Source organism: Peromyscus maniculatus, chromosome 4 (assembly GCF_049852395.1).
Source record: "Peromyscus maniculatus bairdii isolate BWxNUB_F1_BW_parent chromosome 4, HU_Pman_BW_mat_3.1, whole genome shotgun sequence".
Classification (NCBI taxonomy): Eukaryota; Metazoa; Chordata; class Mammalia; order Rodentia; family Cricetidae; genus Peromyscus; species Peromyscus maniculatus.
Window position 1 is genome coordinate 20106755 of NC_134855.1, and position 25775 is coordinate 20132529.

Here is a 25775-nt window from a genome sequence, read left to right on the forward strand (position 1 = left end):
CCACTATGGGAAGTGCCACTCCTGGGCATATGTTCCCCGGGTTGTTTAAGAAAGCAGGCAGAGCAAGTCAAGAGGAGCAAGCAAGTAAGCAGCACTCGTCCATAGATCTGCTTCATCTCCTGCATCTGGTTTTTCTTTTGTTCCTGCCCTGACTTCCTATCATGATGGACTGAAAGATGAAAGTGGAGATAAACTCTTTCTCCACAAGCCCTTAACCTCTGAGACATTCTCCAGCCACTGATGTTTTACTCTTACACGAATTTCAAGGGCATCCTTGGCTGAGTCATTCCTGGCCTGCACTTCTTGTTTGTGTAAGAAGCACCTTGAGGGAGGACTCAAAAATAGCTGTTGGGAAAGTGTTGCTCAAAGCCTGGATGCATATTAAAGTCTTTGCGGTGTAAGACTGCTGACCCTGTAGCCTCTCGAGATTGAAAAGTCAATTTCAGTACGAGAGTGCTGGTAGAAGCCTATGGGTCTAGCACAATCATCCAACTATGAAAGATCCCCAGTCTCTGTAGAGAAAAGCCATCATGTTTGTGCTGATTTTTGTGTGTGGATATCCAGGTTTCATCTTAACAAATTAAATTTGTATGGCATGCAGAAATCACAGACTTTTAGCTATTTATTCAGGCTAGAAACCACATGAATTGACCCCCCACCCCAGAGAAGATACTTGGACTAATCCCAAAACCCACTGGACAGGAATCTTTTGGGGAGAACAGGCATAAAAGAGTGTGGGGAGCTCACTGCAGCAAGCACCGTGCATGATGCTGAGCCTTGTGCAGAACATGTGGGAAAGATAGCATTGAGAACTGCTGGTAACAAACATCCATGGGAGTACACAGCAGTTACAGCTAGAGTTCAGAAGGTCAACCTATCAGAACTATGGGTTCTGTTAGAGGAAATCATCACGTAAGTCGTTATGGAATTAGTCTTTTGAATGAACTGGCTGTCTCATAAACTTCTTGTGCAATAACAGCTATGAGTCTCCCCACTTACCATGCATCTCCATGTTATATGTACATGTAATCTCATGATTGCATCTCAATCTTGGGCACAACTTTCCTTATACATTTGGGGTAATTGAATAGCTGTCCCCAACTGTGTTTATTTTTTCATTAACATAAATCTGGCCAGGGCCATTCTCCAGACAAAAATATTTCAGCAAAGATATTCTTTTCCAAGGACAAATACAGAGAAATAAACATTGGCTCATCTCCCTCACAGAGAGAGAAAAGAACCACTAACAATTAAATCCTCAACTCCTTACCTTCACCCCGGGGTTTTTACATTCCTGGGATAATGTTTTAGCCATTTGCTAGTTACTCAGTTAAGGCAGTTACTTCCCCTGATGCAAAGAGATTGCCACGAAGGCCAGGCAGGTGATAGGTGCCAAGCTTCTTTCTTGTGCAAATTAAGTTTTAATTCCTCCTCAGCCAGGTGCGATTCCTAGATTCCCTAATTGATCTTAGCCTTAGTTGACCCTACCAGAGAACTCCCCTTTAGTCACTCCCCTTTCGAGTTGTAATTAGAAGCTGACATTTATTGCTTTATGTGTGGATCTTTATCACCTCTCTCTGTGACCTGAAAACTTCAAGCCTCAAACTGCTTTGCCAAAGAATTACTGCGTATGTACATATACTGGTTCTCTGAGGGCATTAGATGGAATGAATTTAGAAGAACAAAGATGAGGCCAGAGATGGAAAGGACTAGATAGATATGAGAGAACAGCAGAAGGGACTGAGAGCAGGAGGGACCCAGAGGAGTAAGTATGAGAACAGAAAAGAAACTGTATAGACAGAATTGACTTAGAAGAATAAAGTGAATGGACTAACGAGCTCAGTGTGCTTAGATTCATTGAACATCCTTCAGATTTGTATCCTTAGCTGTTTTAGCATCTGTTCTGGACCCTGATAGAAATCTCCTCAAGGCAGGTACCTGAGGGGATTTTGGTAAGGTAGAATTGGAGTAAAGCATCAATTGCTGCTTTCCATAATTACCTTTCAGAATCTAGTCTCAGTCCCTCTCCCACTGGGCTCCCTCTTCTGAACACTGGGCTTTCTTAGTCAATGAGAGAGTTGTAACAATAAGTAAACAAATAAATGAAAATAATATAATATCTAGGAGAATAACAAAAAGTACAATTTAGCAAAAGACTAACTACCATTTTAAGAAAAAAAAATCTTAAAAACTTTTAAATAGAAACTCACAGAGCAAAGAAAACTATAAGAGAAAGAGGCAGCAGCCTAGAGTATGAAGCACATGACTTCATAATACAGGTAAAAACAACCTCCTGATTTCTTTGGTTTCCATAATTTTAATAATGATAATTATTGTCAAATTGTGGATCAGAAAGAAAACTAAAAATCTGATAGACAAAAAGAAGAAAATAAAGTTCCTAAGTAGAACAAGTTTATCTTCTTATTGATACTAACTGCCAAACAAAAAAGATATAACATATTTTTAAAATCTTGGTATATTGAAAATAATTTTTATGATTAATAGAATATGGGAAAAATAAATTTTGAGAATGGAAAAAATAACCAATATTCATGTCAAAAGTTTAAAATGGGAGAAAAATAACAGGAGCTAGAAACTGGTCAGGAAGTTCAGGATAGAGACCAAGAATGCTACAGTTCTCCATTCATTCCTTGGCTGGAAGCTGGAATCCATGGTTTTCTTCTGACTAAAAGCCAGAAATTCCAAAATGAGCTCAGCTTCCTGCTTCAGCTTCCTGTTCACTCTCCACTGTTTATTCCATCCCCTGCCTGGACACTATGTGAGAATGATTCTCCCATGTGAACTGATCAGCTTGCTCCCCAGGGTGTCATCCAACTGTGGCTGTGTTACTCTAAAATAGCAATTGACCAGTAGCATCCTGAACACTAGTTCCCTGCATCCTGTTGTGCTACACAGAAGTTCTTCATGCTGGGGCTTAAATTCTCACCCCAAACTCACCCTTGCCTCACAGGTCCCACAAATTTCACTCTTGAATTTGTGAGACAGAACCCAAAAAACACTGGTTTGGGAGTCTGGTGACTCTGGTGACATTTGAATGCACCTTATTTCTCAAAGGTATGCACATTGGAGAGGAGGCAGGCTCCATTGCTCTCAGACTCTCCACTTTTCTCCAGTAACATGGAGAGATGAAGTTTATATAAATCTCTGACAACCACATTAGGTAAAAAATCATTAAAATAAGTTTTTTCTTCAGTATTTAGGCAAACTATGCAATAATGAATTATAATAATAAAAAAACCTTCATTCTGAAAGAACTCAATTTTTTGCAGATATAATTTTTGGGTAAGGATGTATCATGGAAATAGTTGGATCAATACTATAGTGACATAATTTAAATTATTAGATTGGATTTTCCACAGAAGTATATAATTGATTCTTTATAAAAACAATTCACAAATGTATTTCTGTGATTTGGTTAAGGCCTTAAAATATGCCTAGTATATATATTTTAATTTCCAGCTGTGACCAGCCATTAGAAATTTTGACATGATACTATTATATATAAGGTTTAAATTTGAACTGCTCAATAAAGTAAAAAAAAATCACAGAAACATGTCATGATGTTTTATGCAAGTTTATGATGTTTGTATTGAGTTGCATTAACAGCTGTACTTTCAGGCAGCCTGTGGGCCCCTAGGCTGATGTACTGAGTAATGAGTTCAAATCTGAAGAGCTACAAAGGGGCTAAGTTGATACAGTAGGATGGTGTGGAGTAGAGAGGATGACACTCAGAACATACCCTGAAATGGATGGAAAAGGGAGAATCAGACTGTCAACATAAAACTAAAATACATCGGAAACACAAACACTGTAAATACTCAGGTACCCAAAGGACCGTTTCTTTATTTGATTATCTATCTATCTATCTATCTATCTATCTATCTATCTATCTATCTATCTATCTGGAAAGAATGTTGCACTATGTACCCTGACTGCCTAAACCTCACTATGTAGACCGGGCTGATCTGAAACACACATTGATCCACCTTGCCTCTGCCTCTGCAAGGATTAAAGGGATGTGCCATGATGACAGACAGTCTACTTTATTTAATAAAGTTTAGATATTTTTTGTTATTGTTGTTGATATTTTCAGTGTTTTACATAGCCCATGCAAACATCAAACCTGGTATTGATTTGAGGATGACTATAAATGTTAACCCTCTTACCTCCACCTCACAAATGCCTACTTTTCAGGCATGCTGCATTATATACAGTTTTATGTGGTACTAGAAATGAAACTGGGAGTTTTGTGCACACATATTAATCACTTTAACAATGTCCTCGGTCCTTTATTTATTTTACTGTATTAGTTTTGTTTCATTTTGGAGACTGGACCTCACTATAATTCAGGCTGGAACTGAATTCATGATCTTCCTGTCTCTTCCTTCTAAATGTTGCAGTTCTAGTTGTGCACTAGCAAACCTGGCTTGTATTTTAAATAATGAAGAACTCAAGATTCCAGATACTGATAAAGCTGCTATCAATAAATTCTAGAATACTGCTGAGAAATAGTTTATGGAAACATTCCCATTAACATTAGGAGCCCTCTACAATGAAAAATTTAAATCTCTGATGGAAGAGACTGTGGAAGACACTAGAAGATGGAAAGATCTCCCTTCATCATGGATTGGTGGAAGTGATATGGTATGGGAAAAACTGAACATCTACATGTAAAATAATAAAATTAGGTGTGTATCTGTTTCCATGAACAAAGTCAACTCGAAATGTATCAAAGACCTCAATGTGAAACCTGAAATCATGAAAGTACTAAAAGAAAACATAGGAAATAGCACAAGGTACAGGTATAGGAAAGGATTTTCTAAATGGGCTCTATTTACTCAGGGATTAAGCCCAACAATTAACAAACGGGAACTCATAAAACTTGAATGCTTCTGTGCATTTAAGGAAACACTCAAATGAAGGTTAAATCCTAATAGGAGAGAATCTTTGCCACCTATGTATCCAATAGAGAATTAATACTCAAAGTATATGAAGAACTCAATAAACAAAGAATTCACAAAGCAATTACCCAATTTAAAAAAATCAGCAGCAAATCTAAATAGAGAATTCTCAAGAGAAGATATAAGAATAGCTCAGAAAATTTATTATAAGTGTCCAAAATCTTTAGCAATCAAAAAATGTAAAGTAACCTACTTTGAGATTTTATTTCACTTCAATCAGAATGGCTAAAATTGAGAAAACAACTGATAACAAATGCTGTTTATGATGTCAGAAACTGATACCTCCATTCTCTACTGGTGAGATTTCAAACTGGTACAGACCTTGTGGAAATTAGTGTAGAGAATTCTCCAAATGTTACCACATGACCTACCTATACCACTACTTGCCATATGCCCTAGGGACTTGATATCTTACTACAAAAATACTTGCTTAACTCATTTCCCCTTTTTTCACAATGGCAAATAAATGGAAACAAGCTACTATCCTTTAACTGATGAATGGAAAATAACAGTATGGTACATATACACAATGGAATATCATATAGTTATAAAGAAAAATGAAACACAAATTGTTTACCAAATGGATGTAACTAGATAATATTATACAGAATGAGGTGATCCAGACCAAGAATGACCAATACTACATATTCTCTTTTATTTGTAATTGGTAGCTCTGAATCTATGTATTTGAGTACGTAACCTGAAGTACCCAAATCCTGAAAAACAGAAATGTACCATGAGGGAAAGAAGGAATGTAGTAGAAGTTTTCATGTGTCCTGGCCAGTCAGCAGTTGGGACACATCTCTCCCACTTGTATCCCCAAATAAGTACACAGAGGCTTATATTAATTATAACTGCTTGGCCATTTGCTCAGGCTTATTACTGACTAGCTCTTACACTTAAATTAGCCCATAATTCTTATCTATGTTTAGCCACATGGCTTGGTACGTTTTCTCAGTTCTGCCTTGTCATTTTGCTTCCTGTCTGTCTGGTGACTACTGATTCAGCCTTCCTCTTCCAAAATTCTCCTTGTCTACTTACCCCACCTATACTTCCTGCCTGGCTACTAGCCAATCAGTATTTTATTTATCAACCAACCAGAGCAACACACATTCACATTCACAGCGTACAGAATGACATCCCACAGCAAAGCAAGACAGAGATGCAGAGTAGGAAATAGTAGGACTCTAGTGTTATGAAGAGAGAAATGGAGAAATTGAGGACTCTAACTGAGGATGTAAGAGGAATGTAATACAGAGGAAGTGGGAGAAGAAGAAATAGCTAAAAAAGACAAAGGAAAACATTTTTTATTTATTTATTCATTTATTTATTTATTTATTTTGGTTTTTCGAGACAGGGTTTCTCTGTGTAGCTTTGCATCTTTCCTGGAACTCACTTTGGAGACCAGGCCATTTTTAAGATTAAGAAAAATAATACACATACATGTGTATACATATACATACAGTATATGCGCATATTAATGTATGTTAAATGGGGTCATGCCTTTTGAGATGATAATGTTCATGCTAAGAGCCATTGAATACCTAACAGAACTCCAAAGACCAAGCACTGGAAACCTCTCTTTCCTTTGTTGTAGGGAGGGTCCAAGAGAATGCCAAATCAATATAGGCTACTGCCATTGCCCCTAGATACCCCTAGAATTTGCAGGTAAATCCTTTTTGCTAAAAACAGCACACATTTTGTACACATGACTTGGAACAATTGAGCTGGAAGTGACCTGGAATCCTCCTCCCTCATGACTAGCTGTCATAGTAAAGGAAGGTGCAAGGCAATCTGCCAAGGGGAAAATAAAACCAATAGTCCCACCCAGCCATGAACTACAGTGGTGAGCTCAACATAATTTCTCCAATGGTGCACTAATGCTACCTTCATCTTGGAGATACCTAGAAACTGCCTAATTGGACTCAAAGCCAACCAATAGGTGGAAAGTCATTCCTGGTACTATAAATGTTCAAAACTACCAACTGGAGAAGTCACAGATCCCTGAGGAAAAGCTGCTATTGTCACTTTCATGAACCAATATGATTTACAACTGTGTTTTGAATACTTATACCTTCTGATAATTGTAGATGTCACCCCTCCTTAAACTTGCTTATTTTTTCAGCATATCAAGGTGTCTACAGAGAACCACAATTGGTCAAAAATGATAGAACAAAATCATGGGCTGCCTGGCCACAATTAGCACATTTATAACACAAACTTTATGCCTAAAGCTAAGGAAACACTGCTGAATAGGAGATGGAAAGACTGTACACAAGTAGAAAGCTTCTACAAAAACATTGGATCTATGTTCTAAAATTAATAAAATTTGCCATAATGCAAATGTAAGACAAAATCAAAAATACATGTAAGTTTCTTAACTCAGGGTTTCAAAAGTATTGTGTTTGGTTTACTAACTTAAGGATCAACACTAACTTGGAATTAAAAATGTAATGTGTCTCCATCTAAGACCATCTGATCTACATAGGAGATACTCAGAAAGATACACAACATTCCATTTTTCATGATGTTCTACTTTTGTTTTCTGTTTTTGTCACAACCCCAATGATCAAATACTCTCATAGAGGACATTGTTTATTCCAGTTGAGAAGTTAGAGTCTGCCACTGAAGGAACGTAGAACAAGAGCTCAAGCAGGAATCAGGAGTCAGGAACTAAAGTAAAGGCCATGGAGGACTGGACTAACTGGCTTGCTCCCCATGACTTGATCAATCTACTTGTATATACAACCCAGGACAACCTGCTCAGGGGTGGGATCATCCACAGCAGGCTGAGCCCTCCCACATTAACCATTACCTAAAAAAATGCCCTGCCCTCAGTTTGTCTGTAGGCCAGTTCATCATTGGAATGGATGGAAGCAGTTCCTTCACTGAGATAAGTTTACTTTGTTTGAAGTTGAAAAAGTCTTGTTTTGTTGATGTTGTTGTTCAATGGAGAAACAATGCAGACATTTACTAGAAGATTCTTCAATATGCTCAACTCTGAGAATGCCACACTTAAGTTAATGGTTCTGAAACCTCAATGAAGACTCATACCTCTGAAACAAGTTAAAAATATTTATTCCCAGCTGGGCGGTGGTGGTACACACATTTCATCCCAGCACCTGGGAGGCAGAGGCAGGTGGATCTCTGAGTTTGAGGCCAGTCTGATCTACAGAGTGATTTTCAGGACAGCTAGGGCTATACAGAGAAACCCTGTCTCTAAAACAAAACAAAACAAACAAACAAAAATATTTATTCCTGAATATTACAAAGAATCTCATTGAACTGCCTAGAATGAGGTGTGGCTTTTATTATTATTATTATTATTATTATTATTATTATTATTATTATTATTATTATAGCTATCCTTTGTTGCATTGCTGTATGATAAAGGAAAAAAAGGAGTTTGAGATATTTCCTAAGTCTACTTTTTGCATTCCACTTCTAAAATATGTAAAGAAGCTATCATTTTTAAAATTTTTACTTATTGAACAGAAAAATGACTTATTTTCATTTATGTATTTTAATTATACAATGAATATCAGAGTACACTCAAAACAATAAAAGTATTAAAATAAATGATTGTTATTCAAACACAGCAACAAAATTTTGTATTTTGTTTCCCTATCTAGACTGAGAACCAAGATTTAGTGAATTCTGTCTGCACACTTGTGCCTTCCACTTCATCTTTATATTTAAATGCCAAAACATTCAGATCACAGAATTATTCTAATTTACCCAGGATGTTGAGGCCTTATTTGTTTATTTACTCTTGTTTTTTTATTCTTAATAACTATGATTAACACAAAATAGTTTAATGATGAAAATTTCCCATGCACATTATTCTAACTTCTCCTTAGTGATTCTCCTTGCTTTTCCCTCCACGTTTCTTCCTTCTAAGTCCTTTCCCCTCCCTCACCGGCTCTTGTTCTTTTCGCCCTCACTTTAAACCTCTTCCTCCCTTCTCACTTTTCCAGTAAGAATGAACATTACCCTCAGTTGTCGGTAGCTCCAAATTTCTATCAGACGCAAATCTAATTATATGCATTTAATAGTATTTTCCATGTAAAACACTAGTTAATAAACATATCAGGAGTGGATCTTGAAACTGAAGTGTAAAATACCTGAATGAAGAATCTTCTGTAAAGCCTGACACCTTTGGGAATTTGCTTTATTCCAAGACCAAATGTAAAGCAGTCTAACTCTGATGACATGTGGAGGCAGGAGACATATAGCCTACATTCATGGGTAACACCAGTTGGATGTTTCCTTTTTCCTAGTAAGAATCAGTCTTTGCCATTTTGAATTCATTGAAAGGACAAATCATGTCACAGAAATATATTTTCTCCTACAAAGTGAGATTGTTCTTCCCAGAGCTTCTTGGTCACCTTATATATTGCTCTTGATGTAAAATCAGAGAGAGTGGATGTTTTCAAGGACACAAACCCTGAGTCACTACTCATGCTACAGTAGATGACTGTACACTCGTGCATATTCTGACACATTAAGGGGACTCCGTGTGTTTTTAAAAATAGCGTATGCAGGTGGGAAAGAAGGTGGTAGGAAGATAAGGGAAGGACTTCAGGAGAAGGAATGACTGGTAGATTTGATCAAAACACATGATTTGAATACATTAAATTCTCAAATAACAACAATTAAAATTCTGAATGTATTTCATTTATATATTTGTATTTTCTTTGGGGGGGCGGGATGTGGGATATCAACTAGGCAGAGAGTAGGAAGGTCAATACAAAGGAGAAGGGAAGATGGACAAATAACACCTAAATTATTTAATAAAACTTTAAGGAATCTTACTATTTTGTAACCAGCTAAAATCACGCAAAATGCATATTTGTTTGGCTTTGGCTGCCTGTCAGGTATTGAAGGTAAAGCACCTACTGCACACACACACACACACACACACACACACACACACACACACACACAACACACACACACACACACACACACACACACACACACACACACACACTTAGGTCACTGGACTCAGATCTTTGAGGTAGATCTAAACTGAAAGCCTTGTTACTCCAGTCTAACTTTTATGGTACCAGAAAATGTTACACAAGTTGCCAAGGGAGGGAGGCAAGTAACAGTCCTGTGCAGCTGTAACACCTTTGAAACTACAATGAGCAGCATGGCAAGATATTGATAGAAGTGATGTAAGTGGTACTCACAAGTTGGTGGTAATCAAAGTGTATATAATTGGACTTAAGGCCTATTAAACAGGGAAGAAAATATACCCGGTACTAGAAACAGCCAAATTCCGGAGACTAGTGAAGTCATGGACCCTAGAGGAGAATCTATTATGTCTCTTTGCTAGACCAGCATAATGCCTAACTATATTCTAAATTTTGTTCTCATACACACAGATGAGTGTAGCTACCTGCCCTCATGAAAGAGACTTCTCTTTACAGCAAAGGGAGACCATCACAGGAAACAACTGCATACAATGCACATATCAACAGATCAATTATTGGAAGCCCCACCACAATTAATACATTTATATCACATGTCCTGTATGTATTGCTTGTGGAACATCATTGAAATGGGGGGAGATTTTAAGAGTTAGAATGTTTTAAGCAATCTTCAGAGAAATAATGGTCTCATAGAAATGGCTGTATAAGTAAGACTTAACAGTGGTAATATCAATATACATGTTAACATGGAAGAAGGAAAATCTCATAAGACCATACTCCCTAGACAAAGAATTACTTGCAACTTATGACTCCACAGAGAGGGAGAATTAGCCTCTCCCAGGAATATGTTCTATAACTGGTTGTCTAGTACAAAATGGAGAGTCCTGAAACCACATGCACATAAACAACAAAAACAGACTGGGTAAGGTATATTTATATATTTGGGCATACGTGTGTGTGTGTGTGTGTGTGTGTGTGTGTGTGTGTGTGTGTGTGTATGTGTGTGTGTGTAGAAATAATAATCAGGAATAAAGAAACTATTAATTTGAGAGTGGGGGGAGATGTGGAGTTGAAGGAGTTGAAGGGAAGGCCTTGCGGGTGCTGGAGGGAGGAACAGGAAGAGGGAAAGTGAAGCAATTATATTTTAATTAAAATAGTATGACAGAGAAACAAGTAGGATGCATTTGAAACTGTGTAGAAATTAACATACAAGAAGGCATTTCTAAAGAGAAGAATGTTTGGACACTTAACACCTTCTAAGGGAAAAATGGAACCCAATTAACATATAGGTATGCAGCTGACAATCTGCATTGTTTTTGCACACTTAGAACCAAGTTTATTCATCATCTAAATTGTCACAGTGTGCTTTTATTCACAGGTAGGCCGATACATCTTCTTACGTCAACTAATAAGTGCAGTTTTTTTTTTTTTTTTTTTAATGGAAGAAACGGTTTATTTTGGCTTACAGTTGCAAAGCAGATACAGTCCATAAAGGCACTCAAGGCATGGCAACAGGAATTAAAAATGACAACAGAAGGAAGCCCCTGAGAGATCTTTATATGTTCAGAAGTTCTATGAGCCAGTTATTACTTACATGTTATTGTGAAAACAAAACTTTTTTTTTTAAATTTAAATGTAAACATATTTAAATGAAGGCAATAAACTTGAGATTAATAATTTTATAGCAAATTTACTGTCTTGATTGTGAATGAACTTTAGTCTATTGCACTGGTAAAGCAGAAATCCTACATATTATGGTAGCTCTGTATAGCTCTCCCTGATTTTACCATTCAGAGAGTGAGATTGGCATGTCAACAGTCACTATTATGGGGACAGAAATAGCTCCAAAGAAGCAAATACAGAGCTTCTTATAGCATGGAATGTCAAAATAGTAGCACATCATTGTTTGAAGTCCATAATAGGGAATGTGCCCTTAATCAAGATATCCATGGGAGTATGACTTTACCCGGAGCTTCTTTGTACCTCATGCCTGGGGCCCAAATCAATGCTAAACTAGAATGCCAGTTTTAATTTAAAACACACCTGGATTCAAGAGCTAGCCAGTATGTATTGGCTTCATGTTCTCAAGTATGTGGCCAAAGGGTCTGTCACAGTTCTTCTAGGTGTGAGGTAAAGAAGGAATTGGGCATCTACAGGTTGGCATGAAGATTTATTAAGAAACTATGCATCTTAAGCTGACTTTTTGGAGCCCACTACCTATGGCTGGACATTTTGCACAGCCTTGATGGAGGGGGAGGGACTTGGACCTGTCTCTACTGAATATACCAGGCTCTGTGGACTCCCCATTGGAGATCTTGTCTTGTTGGAGGAGGGGATGGGGGATGGGCTGCGGGGGAAGTCAGGAGGGACTGGAGGAGGGAAGTGCTGTGGATATCACTCTATATAAATAAAACACTGATGGCCAGTGACCAGGCAGGAAGTATAGGTGGGACAAAGAGAGAGGAGAATTGGGGAAACAGGAAGAAGGAAGGGACACTGCAGGCACTGCCAGGATAAGCAGCATGTAAAGACACCGGTAAGCCACCAGCCATGTGGCAAGGTATAGATTTATAGAAATGGGTTAATTTAAGATATAAGAACAGTTAGCAAAAAGCTTGCCACGGCCATACAGTTTATAAGTGATATAAGTGTCTGAGTGATTATTTTATACATGGATTGTGGGACTGCAGGGTTTGGTGGAACCTGGAGAGAAGCCCTCCAGCAAGAGGGAAGAGAAGGGGATCTGTGATTGGTATGTAAAATAAATAAAAAATTCCTTAAACTAAAAAAAGAAGCTATGCATCTAATAGTACTTATAGTCTCTATGCTCCTCACCTTCAGGAAGGTAATTCACACAGATCCATGAGTACAAAACAAAGTAATTACATTTGCAACTTTGTCAACAAAAAAGTCCTTTCTCAAAAACAAACCTTTTTAAAAACTGGAAAACTAGTAATATGTGACTGAGCAGGATACTCCATCAACAAAATTTTTTGGCAGACAGACTTCTATGATTCTACAGAAATTCACAATTGATATTTACAACTTAGTCTAGATTTTTTGTTTTTCGAGACAGGGTTTCTCTGTGTAGCTTTGCACCTTTCCTGGAACTTGCTTTGGAGACCAGGCTGGCCTCAAATTCACAGAGATTAGCCTGCCTCTGCTTCAGGAGTACTAGGATTAAAGGCGTGCTCCACTACCACCTGGCCTCAGTCTAGATTATTTATTTCTCCCAGAATGTATCCTATACATATTAACAAGAAACATAGCCTTGTAGTTTACCCAAATGTCAATCAAAACACAATTTTGTTTTGTTAAGTTTATTTATAATAGCTCCAAGATTAGCAGTGAACACAAGAGCATAGACCTAGCCTTCTAATAGCTACCTATCTTTGATGTCTGATTCTATTTATTTCAGGAGAGGATATTGTAACTACTTCATGAATAAGATCTATTCAGGAGCCCTCATTGAAAGGCATGCTCAAAAACTGCAATGGTAGTAATATATTTGTCTCCTCATATAGAAATAGCATGTAAGGGAAACGTCGCACCAGTCCACTGTATCCAGCACATTGTCTGCTGAGCCCAACCATTCTCAACTTACCACAGGATGCCACTTCATCTGTCTGGTCACCACAATCATCCTCTCTGTCACACAACCAGGCTCTGGGAATGCAGCGCCCATTTCCACAAGAAAACTGGTCAGCCTGGCAGGTTCTGGCTGTAAAGATCAATTTATATAACAAAGAATAAATTACCAGCTTTCTTTTCAATAATCCTAACATGCTAAATAAACTCAATGAAGGCTTTAGTCAATTTTATATAATTGTGACTTTTTTTTTAAGATATGAAAAACAATAAAAGAGCATATGCCAAGGTATGGACTTTGGTTTATTTGATGAAGAAGGCTAGGATGTGAAGGAGATAAATAATTTCCCCTTGTACAGCTCCATATTGCTTCAGTGGTTACAGCCAAGTGTTTTCCCTGTGTGTTTTAGGAGGAATTTAACAAGGGCTCTTGTTTTCCATTTCTTTCTCCCTACCATTTCCCTTTCCTTATTGTCTTTAGCTTTCTTTCTTTTTTTCTCCTTGGTGTCTTTTTACCTTTCCCTCCCTGCTTCCTTCTCTCCCGATTGTATTCCATTCTCTCATGATTTTAAATGAAAACATCATTTGATGATTTATCTCCATTTAATTCCAATTTAGCTATGATCATAATATATTAAATTCATGCAAACCACAGTTCTTTAACTTTATGTTCTTGTTATTATAGTCTCTCCTATCAGGCACTCCCTTGAGTCTAGTAAAGCTTTCTTAATGGGTTGGTCTGATTAGAGAGAAAATAAACAGAATAAATTTCTCGGACTAATTCATATGGAGGGTGACATACCATAGTGACGGCAGGGGCACCTGTGTGTGCCTCTAATTATAGCGGTGAAGTTGCAGGGACTGCTGTAGTCATTGACTCAAGAATTTTCTACATAATTATTGAAAGATATTAAGACTAGAGCATGCTTGAATTCACTATCCCTTCTAATCATGGGGGAAAGTATTTTCTTTTTCGTCCAGGGAAATTCAACTGATTTCAGATGAGAAAGATATTTTATTCCATAAGTTTCTAAGTTCAGGCTTCCGGACATAACCAAATTGACAGAATTGGCACTTTAAATCAAGGGACTCACTAAAAGACAACACAATGTTTTCTTTTTCAGTCCTCTGCATCAGATGTAATTACCTTGCAGGTGATGTTAGATGAATGGCCCCAAAGGACTCGAATTTTATGGTAAATAGTGCCCTAAAGAGGAACTTATCTTGCAGAATGATATTTCTAGTAGTCAATCAGAGATTCCCCCTCATAGTGTAAGTGTTCCTGCTCATCATTTTTACCATATAGCAGAATGAAACACAAAAAGCATGAGCACTGTATGAGGAGACTGTTCACACCAAATAGTCATAAACATCCCCTTTGTTTCATCTGAATCAAAGCATTCTATTTAACAACACATCCTTGTAAATTGCAGTATTGGGAGGAGGAAGCTGGAAGATGATGAGTTCAAGGCTAGCCTCTTTTACATTTAAAAAACCCCAAGGCCTGGGCATGTACCTTAGTGGTACAGCATTTGGACACCATGTGCAAGCCTTTGGGTCTTATTTTTAGCACTATAAGAGAAGGGGAAAGCCCTTTTTAGTGTATCTTGTAAAAAGTCTGATTTTAACATATTGGTTATTTTAATGTAATTGTATCTGCTTATGTGGATTTAATCAAAATTGTTGGAAGATGTGAGAAGAGCATTCTCCAATGCAATTATTGTTCACTGCTAGGGGTAAATGTTGGCTTAAGATTGCCTAGGTGCAAGTATAAGTATTATTATTAGTATTACTTACAGGAAAGTGAATTTCAAATCTAACCACCATTCACCTTGGCCTCTGAAATTATCTTAGAGTTAGATAAAATGAATCTGGGTTTTTGAGGGTCAACAGCTGCTCTCTGTGGCTGTGTTTGCTCCTTTGTGAACATGCATGTGCTATCACTCTTCTGGGTGCCTGCTCTAACTCGCTTCTAGTATTTACACCACCCCTACTCCAACCCTATAAGCTGCCAGTTGGCAATTTGCTCCTACTGAAATATTTCTAACACAAAGAGGTCTACCAAATATATGCTTGTCTTTGTTGTACAGCTACATCCATTTGTTTCTCTATACTTGGTACAGAAATTTGCTTTCTAATATTTAAAAACTGTATTATAGACACATCTTATGGACCATTTAGTCTCTCCCACATGTTGACCTTCCCGTAACAGACCTAATTCCTTATTTCTTTTTACCTACAGGAATATTTCGAAGCCTACCCATGAATTTATAAGTGATACATAGAATTACTTTTCAGTTTATATTTCTTATAAATAATAATGTTTATATTTTCAATTTTTATATGAGATATTTTGAAAAGTCATTCCTTTTGACACTTGAGTATGAGCTCAATCATTTTAACTATGGATGGAAAATATACAAATCTATCGAGTATTCTACTCATATTAAATTGAGTTGTTTGGCGGCCTTTTTTTATTCCTAGCTCTTGGGTGAAGAGCTTTTTCCCAGGTTTTCATTTGCACAGGTATTAACTAGAGTGGGAAAATAGATATTGCAGAGTTAAACATGCACACATTTTGGATCTTATGGAGTTTAACATATTCCTTTCAGTACTGGCTGGCTTTATGTGTCAACAGGATATAAGTTAGAGACATTAGAGAGGAGGGAACCTTAGTTGAGGAAATGCCTCCATGAGATCCAGCTCTAAGGCATTTTTAAAATTAGTGATCAATGGGGAGGGCCTCGCCCATTGTACATAGTGCCATTCCTAGGATGGTGGTCAAGGTTCTATAAGAAAGCAGGCTGAGCAAGCCATGTGGAACAAGTCAGTAAGCAGCACTCCTCTATGGCCTCTGCATCAAGTCCTGCCTTCATTCCATTCCTGCTTGAGATCTAGTTCTGGCCTGCTCCAATGATAGACTATGATCTGGAAGTATAAGCCAAAAAACCCTTTCCTCCTTAACTTGCTTTTTGTTTATGGTGTCTCATCACAGCAATAGAAACCCTAACTAATACACTTTATAATATAAAAAGTTAACTTATGCAGCCAATAAGAACATATGGCAGCTCCTTCTCCTCATAATATTGCCAAAACATGTTTTTAATCAGATTATTTATTTTCTTTTATAAATGGATTTTATTATTACTTGGAGACTTTAATATTTTCAAGAGTTTAACATTGCCTCCTTCAGGAATTCTTCCCAATACTTTGCTCTTCTAATGAGCCCTGGTTTTCCATGGCTCATGTGTTAGAAACACCATGACCAAAAAACACATGAGAATGAAGGAGTTTATTTCATCTTACACCTCTCTAAGATCATGCTCCATCACTGAGAAGAAGAAGAAGAAGAAGAAGAAGAAGAAGAAGAAGAAGAAGAAGAAGAAGAAGAAGAAGAACAACAACAACAACAACAACAACAACAACAACAACAACAACAACTCAGGGAAGAAACCTGGAAGACGTAACTGAAGCAGAGGCCATGCTTAATGAGGAACAATGCTTACATTGCTTTCCATGTCTCATTTAGCTTAATTTCTTATAATACCCAACACATGCCTAGGGGTGGCATCACCCACAGTGAACTGGTCCATGACATATCAGTCATCTCCCAAGAGCTTGCAAAACAGGATTTCCCATGGGCCAATCTAGTGCAGGCATTTTGCCAATTCAAGTTCTTGCTTCCAACATGATATATGTACAGTCAACATAAAACTAGGCAGCATAAGCACAATATGGCTCAAATTTGGGCTTTGTATCCTGCATGACAATGGCTGCCTGGCATTTATTTTTGTGTCCCCTTGTTCTCTGTCTACAAATGAAAGTACTATGTACTTTTGATCATGCAATCATCAATGCCCTGACAAATACCTACTGGTTGGTGTGAAAAAATCCTAAAGCAACAAAATAGAAAATTGGTTTGTAGTGGGAGAAGATTCCCATTTGTATAAAGGGAGCCCTGTGTATAAAGATGAGGAAGAAGACATCATGATAAAATATCCCTGTTCTGAGTCTTTTCACCTAGGAACATCTCCACACATGGACTTAGATTTTAGGTCCCAGAAAGTACTTAGAGGAATGTGCTGCTTTGTCTAGGTGTGTTACACCATGTGACTTGTTTATTTCTTTGGGTAAAACAAAATGCAAGCACATCATAGCTGATCCACACCTTTCAAACTTTGTGATAAAGGACACATTTATATTTTCTCCTTATTCTTTTGATTTGCATTTCAGGGTATCCTGCAGTGACACCAGCTGCCATGAGTATACTAACACAAGTGTACTGAACCTCATAGTGAGGGGCACAACTCGAAGTGGCATTCAGTATGTGGTGTTTTATTTCTTAGTGCACTATAGGGATCCAGAACCACAGAAATCACACTAATCAGGATTGATTGCTTTGTTTGCTCTTACATAGATGTATTTCAATTTTTTAGTACTATTACTAGTTAACCAAATGCAAATGCTCTTTTATAAGTCATGTGGAAAGAAGCAAAATTTGTAATTAGTATAAACAGGGCAGGTATGATACTATAAAATGAGTGTCTTTCTATTTTAAGGCAAAAATCTTCTGTGTTTACATTCAGGATGTAATGAAGCACAATCTTTGAATTAAACCTTAATCTTAAAAGATTAGTATGTGCATTGGTGTGCGGAAATTCTTCATTGTAAATTAGAGTCATATTCAGGGTAACCTTCTCAAAGTCAAGTGGGCTGCACATAAAATTCAAGATAATCTGATGTGCAGTGAAGTTTAGTCCAAAAAGTAAAGGCCTTTCAGACAGAATTCATAAAGGTTTAGGCAAGCTCTGTTTGCTACATTTCATCTACAAAATGAAAGATCTTCAAAGTGGGCCACATGGTCGTATGATGTCCTTTTGTTTTAGAAAGTCTTGTAAGATCACACACACACACACACACACACACACACACACACACACACACACACACACACACACACAGGATTTAAGAAATCCATTTTCTCCAAAGAGTAGAGGTTTCAATCAAGGCCCAAGAGAATTACTCATCCACAGATGGCAAGCAAGTGCTTCACCATAGAAAAGTCTGTTCATAGAATGTCTCACATCATGGTAGAAAATGGTTTTGCTTTTATAATTACTGTTTTATACATAGCAAGAAGCTCTTTGGAAACAATTTGTAGCCAATTCGTTGTCTAACCGAGCTAAAAGAAATGTATTCAAAAAGTAAGGCACAGAGGGACAAGCCTCTGCACGGGAAAGTCAATTCCAACAACAAGGGTAGAAACAAATCTCTCAGTCCAAGAGTCTACATTGTTACAATAGTTTGTATTTATTTAGTAAGGTGTATAATGGCTAAAGGAGAAAGATGGTTTGTGTGGCTGGTATGGTGTAGCATTGCAGCATCCTTCAACAATTAGTTTTCACCAATTATAGTAACATGTATCACCACACACTAGCTTTTCTTCATCATTTACCTTGCACCCGGCTGCTGCTAGCCAGTGTCATTTTTCAACATTTACCTAGTAATCATGACCTTTCTGGAACTCTTTTGTGAGCTGTACCACCAGCTGTATATTTCTATTCAATGAGAGGCTGGCTAGGGAATCAATGATTTATTACAAAGTCATGGATTATATGGAAATATAAATATGCCTAGTCGTATTGGGACTTCATTCAGGAGAAAAAAATTCTGCCTCCCATAAATAATGTTCCATGAACAGAAAACTATTCACAAAGGTATTCTGTAGTAGAAGAAATAAAAATTTTAAGTATTTTCTCAGGATAAAATAAATAGTTCTCCTTGTGAGGTGGCCAGGATCCCAGGATGCTAATGAAAAGCTTCCGTTGCCTAAGGTTTAGCATAGACAAGTCTTGAAGGAGATACTGATCAACAGGGCAGTCCACATGGAGAGATGGAGTGCCAGATTAATTTGGAAAGCAGAGTCATGTTCAAGGATTAGTAAAACACCATTTGTAATCTGGCCTTTGTGGCACTAAGCACTGAATTCCCTGACCGTGGCAGTAACCAGACTGGCAATGCTAACCAAGTTCAGATAGTTTATCAGCCTGACCTGTGTGTTACAGACTCGGATGCGGAAGTGATTTATCACATATCTGTGCAGACCTTTACCTGCGCAGGTTTGGTTGGACTCATCTTCATTGCTCCCACAATCATTTGCTCCATCACAAATCCATCTCTTGGGGATACAACGATTATTCTGGCATTTAAACTGATCATCAGGACAGCTATGATTGACTGTAAGAGGGGCGGGGAAGCAAGTTCAGTTCAAGTTATGTGTATTTTAATTATGGTTACAAAGCTATTTCAGTAATTGTAGTGTTATGTTCTAATAAATACCTCAGCATCTGTCACTAATTGTCTCAAATTTTGTAGGAAATATTATTATTTTAGACTCTGTTAAAATATGATCTTTATAGAAGAGATAAATATATTAAATAAGAAACAAAAGGGAATATGTCCATGCTCCATCTTCTACTCAAACCAACTCCATCCCTGAATTTGTTTTCTCATCATTTAACCAGAACCTGGTCACTCAACTCCAGAATCTTATGTATTTGAAATCAGTCTCAAGGTTGAATGTTAAACAGGGAAATTGAATCTCAAAATAATTACTCACACTTATTAAGATACTGTTTTCATATATATACATATATATTTCATATATATCACATTGTGTCAAATATTTTTAAAATACTAAATAATCTTAAGTGTGTTTTAATTTGGCCACCCAATTTGGGGATCTGAAAAGAAATGACAGAAATAAAAATGGATCACTTGTTACATAAAGTTGATACTAAAAATGAGATTCTATATAATTTTAATAACAAAGTATTATCATATGCCTTCCCAACATAAATGAATAAAAATGCAACTAAAAACAATATTGAAAATGAGAGAAATTATCATAAAGAAAGTGGTATACCACTGAGCCATAACCCTCCAATAGCTAATCACAATGGGGAGGCTCTTTATATTAACCTTCTAAATGCATTTTTCGGGTTGCTAATGTGTGCTCTTCCATATTTGTCTCAGTTTCAATGTTATTTTATTCTTTTATTGAATGCAAGAGCTGTACATTTTCTAAGATGAAAATATATTTTGTATTAGTTTTATTTGTAAAGAGAAAGTATTTTCTCATTTTGCTTCATATCAAATGGATGTACTTATAATATGTACCCACAAAACACATGTTCTTTAAGTATTTGTGATAATAGAGTGATTTCCATACTTTATGGAAGGTTTTCACTTGAACAAAGTAAAATTTATTTTGAAAAATAGAAAGCCTACATATGTAGTTGTGTGGTCAAGGAGATGAAGAGGATCTGGGAAGAGGAGAGAGAGGCAAAGAGTATGATTAAAAGACATTGAATGAATTTATTTAAAAACACATTTTTTTAAAAAAAGAGAAAAGATATTCTTTAGTAATTGTGCATGATCAAAATGTTCTATTCATTTCAGGGACTTTAATAAGTATAGATGCCCATGAAAAATAAAAGTCATATGCAAATAAGAGGTCAACATTTTAAAGGAGCAAGATTATTTATTTCACTCCATAGTGAAGCTTCTCAAGGACCTTTGTGGCCAATTCTATAACCCTAGACACTAGCAAGGAAGAATCAAGAGGACTGTAAGGGTTAGTTCTACATAGTCCATTGAGTGAGTTCAAGACTCTGGTCCATTTCCATTAATGAAGGAAATGCAAAGTCAACCACAATTTTTTTAGTTAGTGGTGAGCTACTGAAATAGAGGCAGTAACAGAATAAAAGAAATTCTAGGTAGCAGATTATGGGATTAAAATCTAGAAAAATCCTTTACAATAGATTGTGTTTGCATTGTATTATGCACCCCAAAACAGCAGAAATAAAATTTGGTTCAAAATGACTACAATGCTCAAAAAGGGTGCCCTACAAGCAGGTGGCCAGAGACACTTCCTGTACACTTCCTGTTTTATACAGTCATACATTCAGGGCCAATATCTATTTTTGGAGTTGAGGCAACAGGCATGCTACAGTCAACCATAACTTCCAAGGAGGATATTAATTTTTTATTAGATGAATCAGATGAAGAAACATATGGTTGCAGTATAGATTAAAAACTACTGTAATATCGGACTTACAGAAGATGGATGCTCAACTCTAACAGGCTGTACTGCAGTTTATTGGTGGTTACAAATGATTCCATAAGAAGGCAGTGGGAAACTATATTAAATTTCATAGACTGCTCTCAGTTCAGTACACATACAGACAAGAAAAGCAAGAAACATTTTTCTGAAGGGCAACCTATTATTCAACTCAATAAGAACAAAGGTAAGTAGACAGATGATGGACTACAAGTTATACACTTTAGTGTATAACTTGAGGCACTCACATGTCAGCTAACAGGTTCTGCAACTGCTTCAATAAGAAGGACTTGATCCTATAAGAACTATTCTGAAAGCAATGTGGAAAGTGGGCTTACTTAATGGAAGAATAATGGGGGATTACAGAGGAATGCTTGTTGAGTTAATTTAAGATGAAAGTTTAATTCAATTAGGTTAAGGAGAAGAGGGAATGTTTATATTTAGTTAGGAGACTTCACAGAAACACCCTTATTTATAGACTTAAATATGGATAGTAAGTGAAATGTAGGATGCCAGGCAAAGCCTATAGATTCTGTGATAGAACAGAAAATACTAATACTCCAGAATACTGACTGAAAATTTTGTAACTACTATTAATGCTACAAATACAATGCTACTTATGCCTATAAAAGAGCTGAGTTTCATTTAATTAACAAAAAGAATAAGGATGCAGATAAAAGCATGAAACTGCTAACATGACTGAAATATACAGATGAGGTTATCTGTGTTCTGAACAGGTACATGATTCCTATGATGAGAAGGAGCCAAATGTAGCATCAATTATTGCTACATGTGACCCTGTGATTCAAGAGGACTGGGGCAGTTAAATAAGGTACTACTTCACATGCCATGTGTGCACAATATTAGGAAACATAGGATTCCTCCTCCTCAGAGGAACTTATCCCTCCAAAGTTGTTGAGAAGTGTATCAATTTAGTATTGAACATTCAGAGTCCATGCAGATATTAGCACAAATGAAAATGAACTGAAAGCCCATGATTGGAATTCCAAAGAAAGCAGCAATGTGTCCATGAATTAATTATAGTTTATATACATATGGAACTGCTAAGATGACTTAAATATACAGATGAAGTATATATAAATATGTAAAGCAGCAGTTAGGAAACTTTTAAATATATGTTCTTGAGGCCTTTTTATTCTAATCATAATGGTTACATCATATGATTGAGTAGACCAATCTTGTGTATTCTTTAAAAACTATTTCAAATTCTTATGTTTTAATTTTAAATAAATGATTTAAAAAAGTGTTAACTGAATTATTTCAGTCACTTTAGCCTGCAAAAAATGTAGCTACATAGAAAAAATTTTCTCAAAAACAATGTACTGAAGTCAAATTTGATGATTAAAGGTTCAACACAAGCTTCTCTTTCTTAACATAACCTGTTTCATTTCTTTATATCCTTTTAGCTAATCAAATGTAATCTCAGAATATTACTTCACATGCTTTCCAAAGGTTTCTTTTATCCACACATGTGAGAAATGTCGCTACTTTCACCAGAAACATGGACAGTTCCTCTTCTAACAAGCAACAAAAGTTGAGTGGAAGCCATAGTTAGGGATACAGAACCTTTTGTTTCTGTTTGAGTCCCCCATATGTATTTTCAGCCATGGCTTGAGGCACTGAATCTAGAATGCATTCCAAATCCATGCCAATCTCCTTGAATTTCCATCAAGGCTCTGTTGCCTGAGAGCAATCGACTGGAAAGTGACCTTCTGTGCCCCAAAGTCAATCTCAAAGGGAGCTAAGCTCCCATGTCTTCACAAGCAAAGATTCTCAACTTTTCCTTCATAGTGACATCAGACTGGTTTGTCAGTGTTCTAACAGATAGGAAAGGATGGGCACAGAGGAGAAGAGCAGACCTTGACATCTTACACAGGACATAATCCGTAGCTTAACTTTAAGCCACGGGCCACTGTGGAAGAAAGTTAAGTCAATTTACATGAAAGCTATTTTCAGATACGTCATAGGCTGCTTTCACTAATCCACACATTCACTCAGGAAAATATAGTTTCAGATTATTTGAGGGAGAACATACAGCAAGTGACAGAGTCCTCATCACTCCCATCTAGGCAGTCATCGTCCCCATCACATTTCCACCGAGCTTGGATACAGTGCTTGTTTTTGCAGCGAAATTCTCCAGGTTTACATATATGAAACACTGTTTCTTCAGGATTAACTAGAGATAAAAATAAAAAAAATACGAGATGTATATACAGTACTAGCTGCATAAATTAATTGAACTATCAATGGTTGGGGGTTTCAGTTGCTTTAGAACCCCGCAGAAATTAGGTTGTACAGTGCTTGTTTTGCTTCCTCTGGTTTATTTCATTCATGGTGCTCTCCATATTCATCTAAGTAGTAAGGTTTCAATCTTATTAAAAGGTGAATAATGGTCATTATACACATATGCACACAAATACACACTTTCTGATCTTAATGCATGGTTCTGAGTGGAGAGAGAATGAGGGAGCGATCGGTGAAAGGAGCCAATTGAATAAATGTAAGATAAATTATCTACATGTCTAAGATACAACAGTAAGAACATAATAATGTAGTGTCTCATGCTGGGAATTGACTATCAATTACAGGTGGTCTTCTCATAGGTAGTCATAAAGTAACAAAGAGAAATGTTTGGTTTGTTCATTTGTTTGCTGACAGAAATCAGTCCACAAGTGTATCAGAGTAGCAACTTGCATACATTAAGTGTGTACAATTAAAATGGAACCTACAAATTTAAAAAATACATCTGAAGATAAACCAAAACCATAGGAAATTTATAAAGTCATTTTCCTGACATTAAATAAAGATTATTATGGTCTAATAACACAAAATATTTTAAATAAGATAGCTGTTCTAATGACAAAATTCTTATTTCTCTACAGAAGATACTTAAATAGTATTGTACTGATGGCCATTTGGGGAATAAAACATTTAGTTTTGCTGACAGTAATTATTTTGTTAAAAATCTTAAAATTACTAAAGAAAACAACACAGTTTTACTTTCTGTTGTGCATGTAGCTTCTTCATTGTTCATCTGGTTGTCTATATGGGAACCTTCACTACAGCAAATCACTTTAGGGTAAACAAATCAACAAAGAGTTAATCACAGCAAAAAGACACAGAAACATGACAAGCTTCCTTTAGCTTCCTTAGCTTCCTTTGCTAAACTGCATTCTACTAACCAGAAGTGTCTGTCACATATCTGGGCTCTGAACTTTTGAATTTCCATCGTGATTTACCATAAACTGAAAGCATTCCCATTCTTCTGTTTCCTTTGTATACATGAGATAGAAGCACAACAGGAAGGAACCGAAGGCAAGGAAGAGCTGCCGTCTATCGTTAGTGCCTTGTGGTCTGAAGTTGGCCTTAATTAACTCAAGCTGGCTTCGAGCTGGGGGAATCTTTAATTTCTGTTCTATTGGCTTTAAACTTCATTTCTCATAAGTCCTGTGGGCTGCTGAACTGACAGGAAACTTATACACACCTCGCTCACAAGTGATATCAAGAGAACATGGGTGGTACTTCCACAGCCCTGAACATAGCCTTGCCTTGGTCTCTCTTGTTTCTCTCTTGCAGCAAAGAATTGAGAGGGGAACATGACTTTTGAATCATGCCTGCAGGAAACTACTTCGGAGTGGCACAGTAAGGGACAAACCTTGGAGGTCTGTAGCAATAGAAACAAAAGCTACCACAATGGGCCCAGACTTCATTTCAAGCCAAACAGAATTGCTCTAGTGAGTGAAATATTCAACCTGAACAAAAGTAGCCCTGTGCTCTCTGTCCCTCTCAGTTACACTAACTGTGGGCATATGGACAGACAAGAGCATGTATTTCCTAGTCTGTCTCAGTGACAAAACAACAAAGAAGCAGTTTCTCTCTGATGCCATTTCTCTATGGTCTTTTCAAAGTAAGCTGCTGTGTGGGGCGAGCAGGTGGGGGTTTGAAATTCAAATAGAAAATAACAAAACAAAAACACAATGCATCAACCTAACCACCTGATAGAATTTTATTAACCGTTATATTTCCTACTTCAGATACTGATCTTTTAAAGTATTACTAATGCTTTAAAATGCATTAGTATTAAATTGTATATCACTATATATAGAGAGAGACAGAGAGATATAG

At 36.8% G+C, this 25775-nt stretch overlaps 1 protein-coding gene across 1 annotated transcript in view; it reads right to left on the reverse strand.

Moving 5' to 3' along the window:
* Lrp1b (LDL receptor related protein 1B) overlaps positions 1-25775 on the reverse strand; it is a 1955528-nt gene that overhangs the window by 775133 nt on the left and 1154620 nt on the right. Inside the window, exons 16-18 of the mRNA XM_042275227.2 lie at positions 23686-23826; positions 19619-19744; positions 13524-13640 (exon numbers count right to left, since the gene is read on the reverse strand). Coding sequence (XP_042131161.1) covers positions 13524-13640; positions 19619-19744; positions 23686-23826 — 384 coding nt within the window. The remainder of the gene's footprint in view (positions 1-13523; positions 13641-19618; positions 19745-23685; positions 23827-25775) is intronic.